At 48.9% G+C, this 13,657-nt stretch overlaps 1 protein-coding gene across 8 annotated transcripts in view; it reads left to right on the plus strand.

The window, feature by feature from the left end:
- The window catches only part of LOC142815450 (uncharacterized), a 78,389-nt gene that overhangs the window by 6,010 nt on the left and 58,722 nt on the right, over positions 1 to 13,657 (plus strand). For 2 of the 8 annotated variants that reach the window (XM_075894142.1, XM_075894143.1), the window contains exon 3: positions 7,061 to 7,111. The exons of 2 other annotated variants lie outside the window; for them this stretch is intronic. In XM_075894142.1, coding sequence (XP_075750257.1) covers positions 7,061 to 7,111 — 51 coding nt within the window. Of the gene's footprint in view, positions 1 to 5,841; positions 6,003 to 7,060; positions 7,112 to 13,657 lie in introns of those variants that run through there. 4 more of the 8 variants (XM_075894146.1, XM_075894140.1, XM_075894139.1 and 1 more) reach the window with 4 other exon arrangements.

The raw sequence follows: 13,657 nt of genomic DNA on the forward strand, positions 1-13,657 counted from the left end.
CAAAATCCAATCTAGAATTTTCTGTTAGCTGTCTTAATCTGGTGAAAGAATTTGAACATGCAGTCTAACAAGAATGTGCTTCTTATCTATATGTGCTGCTGGTAGCTTGTTACTGCTTCTAGTTGAAAATATCTTTTAACCAAGGGTTCATGCATCTCAACAGGAGTCTACCAAGAGTAAGTAACTTGTTTAAGTCATGTCACCATCTTTTTGGACATGGTTTTAGATTTCGACACTGAATTGATTGCCCTATAACACCAAAACTTTTTCATGGTTTTCGATTACCTAGTTTTTTTTGCACAGCTAGTAGATGTACTGGCAACCAATCTTTATGGTGCATCTTTCATTCAGCGCATCGCAATGCTTACGGGCCAGGCAGTCAAATCTTGGGATGGTATGGTGAAAAATGCCTTGAAACACATTTTATTAGAATTTTACTATGCACACCATTGACGAGGTCGTACACACAGCTCATGCTGCAAACGGGGATAAGTCAGGCCTATAGCAATTTTAAATCCACAAACTTGTGAGGTGCTGTCAATGGCTGTGTCGCGGCTGCTTGTGCTCATGTTCTCTGTGCGTTCTACATTACGTGCATGCCACACGCATGTGCCGTGGCTTAATTCAGGGTGCCAATTGTGAGCATAGACTCCTTTTACTTCATAATAAGTGCTGTGTAAAGTGGGACGCCCAATAATATACAGTATGTAAATTTAATCGCAAATCGTGCTATATTTTAACAACAGCGGACTAAATACTGCAGTCAGAGTGGCTCATTCGGGCATTACCATGGCGTGCTGGTTTTTTGTGGCTTTCAAGTCTCGAAAATAATGCTCTGTTTTGTCACAGAAACGCATGGCCTTCGCACCCAACAATGTTTTAGATGTGTTCTGGCAGTTGTCGATTCCTTTAAAAAATCTGCGAAAATAACATGAGAAGTTTGAAAAATGTAACTTGTGCAGATAACTGGGAACTAACTTTCTAGGGAAAAAAAGCGAAACATTTAATATACATGGCTGCAAAGTATTGGAAGGCCTAAAAACCCTCAGGCTCATGGTCGGCCCTCTTTATCTACCATGAGTTTTCCTTGAGTCTCTCTTGCTACTGGTTGTTTCTTTCAGGCATACTTTTTTTTTTTTGCAACGAATGCAAAGTACCGTGAACTCCCGAGCAAGCGTGCCCCTTGAAATGAGGGATGGCTTGACAAGATTTCGAAGGGTGGGGGGTTCTTGCTTGGTCATAAATCAAAGTTCAAGATGGCAGTGAAAGATCAGCTGAAAATAAAAAATGCACACCCATGCCTCTAATGAAATGCTTTATTGAACATGCACTCATTCAGTGTTTTCATTTGCCCTCATCAGAGAGATGAAAACTGAACAAAACAGTGGATTGGGAGAGAAGGGGCGGCATATTTGAAATCTCCCATAGAAGAGAAAGTGGCGCTTGCTTGGGATTTTATGGTAGGCATCCTTCGAGCATGTACAGTCCCTGATGAGGCATGTTATTATTATATAGTAGTCGGGTAAACGCTGGTCTGCCTCTACAGTATGCCCCGCCACGGTGGTCTAGTGGCTAAGGTACTCAGCTGCTGACTCGCAGGTCGCGGGATCGAATCCCGGCTGCGGCGGCTGCATTTCTGATGGAGGCGGAAATGTTGTAGGCCCGTGTGCTCAGATTTGGGTGCACGTTAAAGAACCCCAGGTGGTCGAAATTTTTGCAGCCCTTCACTACGGCATCTCTCATAATCATGGCGGTTTTGGGACGTTAAACACCACAAATCAATCATGCCTCTACAGTATGTCACTTTTTTGGTTGTTCAACTGACGTACATAATTATAAATTTCCAGACATAACGTAAGAGCTCGCATATCTTTTAGAACATGCTGCCCATTGAAAGCAGCCCATCAATACACTTATTGAAATTGCATTTTGCCATGCATACACTTGTTCGAAAGGTTGTCTAAACTCTGTGTAAGCTGGCTTCACTTTGTCCAGTGGATTATTTGAAAGGCATTCCTTATGCTTGTACTCTGTTTGATACATCAGGCACAACATTGTGGGATCTAATGAGACTTCTTGCAGTAGACGCATGCACACCTCGAAATAGTTCAATAATTCTTCCACCCATCTCAAATTTAGACAGAGTAACTAATAAAAATGCTTTGTGCCCGAGAAATCAAACAATTCCTGGTGTCCTGGGGTTGTTCATACATTGTTCTTGATTACTTAAGGTCTACATTTTTGTATACTTGCTTCAGAGATTAGCTCCACTAGTGCGCAGCGCATTTGTTGCCAATAGCAGAAGTGAAATTCGTGTCATAATGTTTATTGTGATGCCTTAAGTGCAGACCCATGTTTGGTTCCTACGGGCATTTACGATGAAAATGAAGCGCAAGATGCATGAAGTTACACATTTTGCTGACTGAACTTCTTTTGTTGTTTCCGCTACATTGCACCTCATGTATGAAGCGAAGTGTAGTGTCCTGTATCCGGAGTGGCTGCAAAATTGAACGCTCACAAACTCGCGAAAATTAGAGGGCACAAAGTACAATTTTTGGGTTGAACTGCTGCGAGATATACATATGCTTGCTGGTGTGATTCGCCTAATGGCTTGTTGCTACCCTACATTTGCCCGGACCACGGTGCTGTCGTAATATTGAGATCGATGGGTAGACATCTGTCAATCACTCTTTTTTCAAACATCCACAGATTGTCTTTTCCTGGTTTTCTTAAACTGCACGCAATACTTACTCGTACATACTTTATGGACTCATGCTTGCTAAATGCTGTGCATTGCTCAAAAAAGTTGAATGTTGGGCGAGTAGGTGTTTGGACATAGCCATCTTAAGTTCTGCGAATAGAGGACAGCAGAAAGGAAAGGATGAATACAAGGGAAAGCTGACAACTGATTTTTATTGATGGCAGGTCAACAGGTTTACACCTCAGCAAGCTTCCAGGTGCACCATCTCAATGACCAATAGATGTAAAAGGCAGAAATCGTTCAATAAGGCACGAAAGCAATTGTATATCTGCATTGTACAGCGCATTCGATGTATCGCTTACACCGTTCTCACTTGCTTTCCGGCCAAACGACAAAAAAAGAACTTGTATACCCTAGTAGCATTTTTTATCAGGAAAGAAGGTCAAAAGAGTGTGAACGACACATTGATTACACTGAGCAAGCCAAAAATTCAATATTTTGTTACTCTTTGTTTGGTCATTTCAGCTTTTTACATTTATTGGTGATTGTGACTGACTGTTCGCATGCACAGCTTGTGGATGTATAAATGTGTGGATCTATCCTGAATAAAATTAGGCATCAGTTTGTGCCTGTGTTCATCTTTACCTTTCTGTTGACCTGTCTACTTGTGCTACTTTTGACGGCATTACTGTTCGTTCCATAGGTGTTCTATATGGTTATTGGAGCCACCGTCTCTTCAAAGAATGACATACTTCAGGTCTCGCATTGTTTTAGGCTGCTTGAACATATGGTACATTCAAACCTTGATATAACGAACCTGGAATGAAATATTGGTTATCATGAAGTAAAGAATGATAGTCTTGCTATAGATATAGTGTAAAAATATGCCTGTATAATCCATTTTTGAATATAAGAAACATATTTTTGTGTTGTATGCAACTTTATTGTAGGGAGGTTTGAGTGTACAAGCTTACCGCTTCCGTACTGCCTCTGCTATTGGCGTGGCTGTCTTGGCCCTGGTTATCCCCAGTTCTTGGGGCTCCCAGCTTGTTGGACGCTTCAAATATTCGCATGACCTGCTCTTCAAAGGCTCTGCTTTTACTTCAACTACCTTTTCTGTGCACATAAAAATAAAAAAAAAAAGAAACGCACAGAGGAGTGTGCACGCTTACCATGTGCCATCGCTTGAAGCACCGCATACTCTACTGCCAACAATCTGACAAACTTCAGCAGTAGGTTCCATTATTTACATTTACCTGACATTTCTGGCTGCCTCTGAGCTCAGAGGGTGCTTTGTTATAGGTAGAATGTCAAAGAGGTGGCAGCGTGTTATGTAGCGTTCTAGTGTCTCAGCTCCTTCTGCATGCCCTTTGCATAGCGGGTAGTTGGTACATGTGGAAGTGGATAAAAAGTTAGTGTGGACCACAGAAACTGAGGTGTAGAACATGATGGGACAAGCTGGCACGTTGCGTTCTACCTAGGTTTTCATGGTCCGCCGTGGCTTTTTATTCATTTTGACAACGAATGTTGTTTTCAGCTGGACATACTGCTTTGTTTTTGTTGGCAAAACAAAAGCTCGTCACATACGCAACATGCGGCGTTGTAATGAAGCGTGCCCTTGCGTGCAAACTCTCCTTCCAGCTTCTCTCTCTCTCTCTGGCGTGTGTGTGTGTTTTGTTCTGCGTGCATGACTCACCAAAGTAGTCAAGCACGGAAAGTTTCACTGTCAAGCTCAAAAATGTCGGTTTGATTCACAGCCACAGCTACCGATAGGGGTTACCAATGGGTGCATTCCGATGGGGGTTATCAAATGCAACGCACATCCAAGTGCTTTTATATTTAGTTCATTGGTTCTTTGCAGTGAGTTTGGAAGTTAACTTGAGCAGGAAAAAGCATACCAGCTGGCATATTCTTTATTTTATTTTTATTTGTACAATACTGCGAACCTTGAGAGGTCCAAGCAGGAGATATTGTGGTACCAATTTAAAATATTATTATTCGACATTGCACCACACAACAATACTATTGTCAGCTGATACAGTTGCATACAATGGGCCTTCACCCTTGACGTCAGTTTGAAGGCAGAAACCCGCCGTAAAAGTCGAGATATATTTTTGTGTATTCACAATATTTCAAAGGTCCCTTATGAAGGAATTTCACATGAGGTGTAGACTTACTACAGTGTTGAATATGTAGTTACTCGATCGCTGCTTTCGAGTTTGTTATATTGGAATGATGTGCAACATGTGGAAGCACATTCCAGTCTTGTGCTGAGTCGACAGACAAGGAAAGAAAAACAAAACGTGATGTCCTAACTCTTTGCTACGCCTGCGTAGGTTAGCAGCCTCTCTGCCTAAACTCATCGCTTCGGCCCAGTCTAGTGACGTCACGTTCGGGAAAGGCGCTAAATTAGCATATCCGTCGAGTGTTTGGCGCGAAGAGGTCTGTCAGCCGCATATGTAACGTGCCGGGATTTTCTTGCGTACTATAAATACTCGCGCGTGCCAGCTTGTTTCCGCTCTTCACTGGCAGCGTTTCCGGGCCGTACCGATAATGACCTTGGAGGTCGCCGCGGGCGGCTCGAGAGCAAGGTGTGCGCCAGAGGCGTTCTTCCTTCGCCTCGGGGGGCGCGCTGGGCTTCGGGGGGGCACCTCTGGCAGGACGAACGTGTGGCGGCGGCGGCGCACGAAAGCGGGACGCGACGACACCTCCTTCCTCGGCTGTAGAGCGGCAGTTTCCGTCTCGGCCTCGCACGGGAGTTGCCGTATCCTAGTTTCGGTTTTCGCGCTCAAGTTTGGCTGGCCTTCGAAAGGAGCACTTGTGCCGCCGCTCCGTGGTGTCTCGCACACTAGGCAGTGCGAGTCGCAGTGTTTTCTCGCCGCGTAGGGGCCCCCGCGCGCTGGCGACCCTGTTGCGCCTACCTCGTGGCGGGTGTCTCGAAGCCCTTTCGTGTGGGCATAGCGCGTTTTGTCGGTCAGCCGTTTGTTGCGGAAGTGCGACGGAGCTCGCTCGTCCCGCCGACGAGGAGGAGGGCTGCCGGCGCGCCGTTCCGAGCGGGCGTAGCGAGAGGGAGAAGGTCGCCGCGAGGAGGAGGCGTTGCCAGGGGCGACGTCAGCGCCGCGGTCCGTCCGTGCCGCAGCGGCGGCCGTCGGGAGAGCCGTGGCTCCGGAGTCCGCCGCGGTCCCGGGCCATGGTCGAGCCCTACGTCGGAGGCGCCCTGCACCCCGCAGCCTGGGACTGGCCGCCGGGGGCCCCGCTCTGCTGTGCCGCGTACAGCCCGCGCTGCTTCATCATCCAGAAGGTGCGCAGTCAGACCCGCTCTCTCGGCGCGGCCCCCGCGGCCGGCGAGCAGCGCTACCAGATGGTTCGCCGGCCGACGTGGAAACGCGGTCGCCGCGGTTGTGCCCCGCGATCGGCTCTTGCCGCCGGAGTCGGCTCGTGCAGTCGGGCCACGGGGGGGACTGCCGCTGCAACGGGGGGTGGGGGGGGGGGGGGGACTGCTGTCCCACGTTAAACTCCTTCGGTCCCCCTACCCCCACCTCTGCCATGCAGCCGACAGTGCTCCCGTATGTGCCCCGCATAGCGCGACTCCGGCCCGATCAACAGGTGTTGTTCTCGCGCTGCGCGACGTGTGGCTTGTGCGTCTTTTTTCCTCGGGCCAGTTTGGGTTTATTTTGGTGCTACACGCTCGGGCCGAGTGGGCCCGTATGCTGTGTGCGTATGTGCGTGCTCTTTCAGTAGCCTCACCGTTGTGGTCGCCGCCGACTGCGATTGTCGTGGGTGTCTTGTGTGTTTATTTCGCGTAGCGTGGATGTGGCTGTTTGTTTTATTGGTGTGCTCTCCTGTGTAACGCTTACGCACCGTGTTCCCGTAAAGCGCGCGCGACCTGTGCAGCAAAGCGCGGAGCTTCTCTCCACCTCGTCGTGTCTCTCCTCTCTCGTGTTTCGATTCTTTACTTTTAGCACCGCGCGCTCGTAGCGTCGAGAAAGCGTAGACGTGGCGGCCACTGCGTCGCCTCTGTTGCATTTCCACCCGCCTGCATGTTGCTATTGCTGACGGTGTTTGTTCTGTTCCGCTGTGTCCCTCCCACGTTCTTCACTGTTTCTTTGGCGGTGCTGCTTCGCCACCAGTTCATTCTTCGCACCAGACACACGTATCATTTTCAGCTTGACTTCGTCTGGCTGGCGTGCGCGCTTTTTTTGTTTTCGACCTTGGGAGTAGCGCGATGCCCGGCGATGATTTCTCGTCTGACGCTTACCTAATCGCGCGCACGTGATCACGTGATCCGCGTGTTACTGATTGTCGCTTTTCCCCCTGTTTTGATTTCTCGCTTTGTTTTTCTTCTTCGCACTTTTACAGAATTCCGGCAGTGCCGCATCGGATCGCATGTATTTGGACAAGTACATTGACGTAAGTTTTGGCAGCTGTCAGTCGGGGACCTACTACCACTTTGTGACGTTTTAAGCGCGGCTTCGAATTTCCGTAGCTGCTAATACTTGTGCATAACGTTCGTGACGGGACGCCCTTTCGATGCTACGTGCAGTTCAAGTCTTTTTCTCATTTTGATTCGATGCAGTTGGCTTCGTTTAAAAAAAAAAATGATGCACAGCCAGCCCTCGCTTGTTTTGGTCGCTCTTCTTCCTCCTTGTGGAACGGTTCGCTGTTGGCCCCTGCGTCAATCGCTGCGCTGTGATATTCCCAGTTTTGGTTCGTAGTGGTACCACGGTGGTTGTTCGTGAGCAGCTGGAAGCTTTCTGAATGGTCCATGCGGGACGCAGTGCGTTCGTTGACCGGGCCACAAGGGGGACGACCGAATTCTCTAGGAGGTTTTACTGTCAAAGCGACGCGTGACCAGGGTCCTTTAATGATTGACATGTCTAGCGTCAACTTTAACTTCACTTGACGAAGAGCACTAAGTCAAAGGCTTTTTTTTATTATTATGCGCACGAGTCGTTAAATTACCTAAACGCGGTTGAAAGTATTCTGTTCGTTTCGGTTGGGGACGGCGCGAAACGCGTTGCGGCGTTTGTTGTGATCAGACGCTTGCCTCGTGATTTGCGTTCTCGAGCTGGCTGTTTGTACGGAAGCAAAAAAAAAAAAGTTGTATGCGCCCCGTTCTTTCTCAAAGGCGGTTATATTGCGGCTTCGCCCGAAGTGGCGCTTCCGGATCAGACGAGACCACTCGTGTAGGCAGCAAAAGCGGCGCCACATCGTCTGGCGGCGTGGTCTACTATTGTGCGTTAGCGAAGCGTTCTCTATTTGCCACCACTCTCCTCAGTTGTTTTCACCTGCGCGAAGCACTCACTGCGGTTACTGTTAACAAATACGAATGCTGTCGCTCATTGTAGAAACACTCAACCGGCATCTCGTTTCCGAGAGTCGCGTGTGTATGTCTTCTCGATGTCGCGCTGGTTTTAGCTTCGCTAGTGCACAGTTATAACCGTGCCACGCGGGCAGAGACAATGGCATTCACCTGCTAATGCCTTCAGATTGAATGTCATTCGCGCGGTGCCACACGGATGAACGAAATGGCATTCGCCCGAAATGCCGTTCGTCACCTAATGCCATCGCCGGAACTCGTTCGACTTAGAAATGCGTACTTTCGACGGCACAGCTGATGAAGTAATTGTATAAAACGACATTTGATTCGACTGGAAGGTAATTTTTCGCGTATTTTATTTACACTACTCACTTGAACAAGTGCCTAAACACTTATCCTCAGCTGGTGGACGCTGTAAAATAAATGCGACAGGTGCCATTTTGTGTTTTACGCTGCGGACCTAACTAGCTTTGGCTTAAGTTGCTACACGGTCGGTTGCAACGTCGAGAATTAAAGTAACGAATGAAGTCTGACGACAGCGTAATATGCTTATTTATACATTTATTTATTATCTGATGTGTATGACGCGTATAAACGCTTTTTTTTTATTGCTACCAACCCAATGCTCACGAGGAAGGTGCTGCGATCGGCGTCATCGAGTCAAAATGTCATTCGCTTTAGACGTGTAGCAGCGCCGCCGGAGAAAATGTCATTCGGGAAGTGAATGCCTTCGCTACCGAATGTCATTTTTCTATGCCCGTGTTACACATATTCGGTATGTGTTAGACACCTTGTCAAGTTGATTGTTGTTTGTGTGCGTGGAGGAGAGACACTTCGACGACGGCGCTTGTGGGTGACCGTCGCCGCGTCCCTGCTGGAAAGGTGGAGTCCGGCTAAAAGAAGCACGAGGAAGTTTTAGCGTACAGGCGGGCCTCCGCGATGCATGACCAACTTGCATGCGACCGTCGCTGACGCATGCGCAGTTGACGCCTCTCGCGCGAGCGGCCCACTGCGCTTTCTGCCGGAGGCGGCGATTTTTTTTTTTTTTTCGTACCGGACAAGAAGCGACTCGTCGGGGCAATGTCTCAACTCGTTAACAGTCGTAGTACTACAAGAGAGAGAGAGACAGGGCGCAATAGGGGCGACCTCGTTTTCCCCCCGAGATTGCGAGTTAGGGAGAGCGTATTTTAATTGTCAAGATTCTGGCGGGGGCCTCATCTGAGTGTACTCGGTCGTGGGTGCGGGAATAACGGGGCTCGATTTCTTTTTTTTTTTTTCTCTCTCTTATTCCGTTCTGTTTGGCGCAGCGAGAGAAAATCCAGTCCAGCCTGAAACGAGCACGAATCTTGGGGAGTGCAAGGCTTATAAGGATTTCCGATTGCTCGTTCGCCCGCCTCGCTGCTCGAGGCATTATCGCCGGCCGAGCCTGTTGGCGTCACTTTCATTTTTTTTTTTTTTTACATCTATGTACGCCGCGCGTTAGGGCGTCCATCGACGAAATTGAGAGAGAGAACCGCACTTCGGCCAACAGGCCCGTGATCATGCTTGGTCTTGTGATGTCTTCGCGGGAATCTGCCGCGGCAACTTGATGGCTACGGAGCAGTAGGTCTGTGCGTTCGACTCCAGTGAGATAATAGTGTAAAGCGACAGCTGTTCTACCGTGTTTCTATTGGGTGGGTACTCTTGGAGGGCAGGTTGAACACCAGAGATAGGCCGCGAGAAACACTAGTGTTCCAAACATGAGCAGCTTGAGCGAGTTGGTATTGGTTCATATTTGTAAATGTGTGTGTGTGTGTGTCACGGTAGACACAAGGATACCCACCACTGTGGTCTAGTGGCTAATGCTCTCGGCTGGGGACCCGCAGGTGGCGGGATCGAATCCCGGCCGCCGCATTTTCGATGGTGGCGAAAATGCTTGAAGGCCGTGTGTGTGCTCTAGATTTAGGTGCTCGTTAAAAAACCCCGGGTAGTTTAAATTTTCGGAACCCTGCACTACGGCGTCTCTCATAATCATGTGGCGGTTTTGGTACGTTAAACCCCAACTATCAATGATATCCAAAAAGGGTAAAGAGGACATGCGCTCGTCCTTTATATTCATTATAGCGCTGCCCCCATTTCACGTCATTTTGAACCCAAACCAGCTCGCCCACCTCTCACTAAATTCCGCCTTCTGCTTTCGTCTATCGTCCAAGCATCGTGGAGAGAGTGCACAGTTGCGAGTGCGTATTGGTAACTTACGCTTTCGTAATGACGTAAACGCTTTTCATGTGGAGAAAAAAAAGGGGGGGGGGGGAGAACGAGTATAAAGTGGCGCCACCTTGAACTTGCCGCGTCGCGTCGTAGTGATGTCATAGACTGGCGGCGTCCGTTAGGTCCTCGACATTTTGTCCCGGGCGCAGATCCTGTGGTCGGTGCTATGATGGCGACGACGGCTTCGTTGAGTAGGCGCCATTCACGGGCGGTCTTTGTCTGTGAGTGTTATTTGCGCGTCAAAATGCTTAAAAGATGTCAAATTGTGGGAAATACTATCGAACCTGTACGGCCGAACTACGAAAAGGAAGCCTTTGAAATTAACGATCCGAAGCAGACATTCGGGCGCTCAAATTTCTCCGCGAAATATATTTTACCTTCATTGATCGATACGGTAACGACGGAGTTTCCTCGGAATAACTTGGCCGATGCGGTGCTTCACGTTGTAATTTACTTATACAACCCCCAGGTGACTGGCCAAGGTGAAAACGCAATCCTCGTCCGCTTGCGCCGTCCCAGGGATATTTCGTGACCCGGCCCGTTGTTTTGGGGCATTAAAGGGGCCCTGAAACACTTTTTCCGCTAATCATGGAATGAATTCACTGGAAGAGCTGGTTGCCTCACGAATTCAACGCCGCAAAAAATTTAAGAATCCGACCAGTACGAGCGGAGTTAAATTTGTCACACGCTGCAATCCCATTCTCTCTTCTCTCGCCCCAACGAAAGCGCTGCAAGCTAGGCAGGGAGGGATGGCAGGGCAACAAAGAAACGTCACGTGCGCTCCGTGACCTTGAGCACTTTTTTTTTCTTCGAAGGCGCGGCTTTATCAGTGCGATCGCGCGTGGACAAGTAGCGGCCTCCTGCGGCGATATCTGTAACGAGTGAGCGCGCCATGTTTAAATCAGCCAATGGCTGATAGATGGACGGGCTACGTGTGCTTTTTGGGTATATTGCATGATTTGTCGAGAGAAGAGAGAGCAATTTTTTAGCCGACTTTGATAATTCATTGTGAATTCTAGGCCGCGTGCTGTGTTCTAATATTTGGCTCGCGTGTTGTCGGGGGAGCCTCTACTGCCATTTATTTATTCACAATAGTGTAAGCCCTGTCGGGCTGTTACAGAGTGGGAACTACATCATACAATAACAATTCTAATTTACCAACAAAAGATTCAACTGTGTCTACATTCTCAAAGAAATCGACGGCAAGACAGTTCCAGTCGACAATCGTTCTGACAAGAAAAGTGTTTTTAAATGTGTCAATTGTCGGTGTGTAGGGCATAATTACGTGTGGGTGATTGGTTCTTGATGAGACTCTTCCTGAGGGACGCAAATAGAGAGAAGGCCCTAGACCATGCCCAAAAAGTGTTGCAGGGTCCCTTTTAAAAAAACCGCGACAGTTTTATTCACGAAAGGTCGCGAGCGAGGGCGCTGTTCCGGAGGGAGCCCCGCTCGGCGAGGGTGTGTGTGTAAACGCGCGCTTGACGCAAATGCGGAAGTGACGTTGCAGCTGATCAAACGTCCGTGTACGCGACGAAGGCCGTTACACATGCGTTGCGTTTCCTCGTCTTCTCCCTCCTGCTTACCGCCTATCGTTTCAGCGAAGCCGTGTCATCAGGGCTTAAAGAATCCCAGGTGGTCTAAATTTCCGTAGCCCGCCACTACGGCGTCTCTCATAGTCATGTGGTGGTTTTGGGACGTTAAAACCCACATATAATCATATCGTGTAACTAGGGAGGAAGGGGGAATGTGAGATCGTTTTCATTCATGCTTCTCTTATTTTTTTCACCGTCGTCGTCATCCGCTTATTTTGTGTCCACTACACAGGAGAAAATCATCCCATAACGACCTCCAATTAACCCCGTCTTACACTATAGTGCATTCCACTCGATGTCCGCAAATTTATTTGGTAAATTTTTGTAACTTTGAAAAGCCAGGGTAGGTGCCATTTTGGTTGTACATACATATTGTGAACGCTTTGCGCGCCTCAGGGAAGCCCCGCCGCGGTGGTCTAGTGGCTAAGGTACTCGGCTGCTGACCCGCAGGGCGCGGGTTCGAATCCCTGCTGCGGCGGCTGCATTTCCGATGGAGGCGGAAATGTTGTAGGCCCGTGTGCTCAGATTTGGGTGCACGTTAAAGAACCCCAGGTGGTCTAAATTTCCGGAGCCCTCTACTACGGCGTCTCTCATAATCATATAGTGAGTGGTTTTGGGATGTTAAACCCCACATACCAACCAACCAACCTCAGGGAAGTGAAGTGGACGAAGAAGGAACCATACGGCACGACATGCACAAGCTCGAACTGACAGTGATGACGAATGACGTTCTTTGGTCGTCTATGTCGTTTCCTCGTGGCGCTCGGGAAAGATTACTGCCGCCAACCTCGGCGCTTGCTCGCTCTCTGTCGTTCTCGGCTGCACGTTCCGACCCTTGGAAGCCACACCGTCGCCCAAACTGACCACTGGTCGGCTGTCCTGCTGTTGTGTCCAACTCTTATTTCTCGTACCGTCTACTAAGCCATCCACCACCCCTAGTCTCCGAGCGTCGTTAATTCGTTGTTCCCGTCACGTGCTCTGCTGTCCTTACGTTCTTATCGAGTTTCGGCCTCATATGTCAATACCGTGTCTACGGGAGACGCGACTTGCTTTTCAGTGACCCGGCCGTAGGTAACGAACGGCGAAACAAATTTTTAAACGTACCTCCCATTGTTAGACGTAACTATGCTCGGCCGCAAGTCATGTCGCACGTCACCTTAGAGCGCAAAGCGATGCCATAACCGACCAAGTGCGCGAAAATGGTTCACCTTTTGTCATATTGCGTGTCATTTTTAGGTCGGTGTCAATAATTGCGGCGCGTTAAAGGCATTCCATCTTCCGCCCACTTTGTGTAACTGGCTACGATGTTGACGACTGCGTAGGGCCCATTTCTGACGTGCCGGGCGTAGTTTTATTATCATTATTGTTTCGGTCTGCTACCGTATTTACGGGCGAACCGCCGGCACTGCCTGATGCTGCTTATCCACCGTAACGATATGGTCTCAAGTCAATCCAGTTATTTCTACTTAAACTCGTACTTTCGAGAATAAAACACACAGTACCGGCCGCGGCCGCTTTTGGTGGCGACGAAATGCTACAGGCCCCTGTACTTGAACTACGTTCGAGAACCCCAGTGCGTCTTTGATGTGGTTTTGCACATCCCAACGATTCTTATAGAAAAAGTACCCGCACACAATAGTTAGTTTAGTGCGTTGCTGACCCGCATATCAAGGGATCGAATCCCGGCTGCGGCGTCTGCATTTCCGATGGAGGCGAAAAATGCTGTAGGGCCCGCGTGCTCAGATTTGGGTGCACGTTAAAGAACCCCAGGTGGTCGAAATTTCCGGAGCGCTC

This window comes from Rhipicephalus microplus, chromosome 1, assembly GCF_043290135.1.
Source record: "Rhipicephalus microplus isolate Deutch F79 chromosome 1, USDA_Rmic, whole genome shotgun sequence".
Lineage (NCBI taxonomy): Eukaryota > Metazoa > Arthropoda > Arachnida > Ixodida > Ixodidae > Rhipicephalus > Rhipicephalus microplus.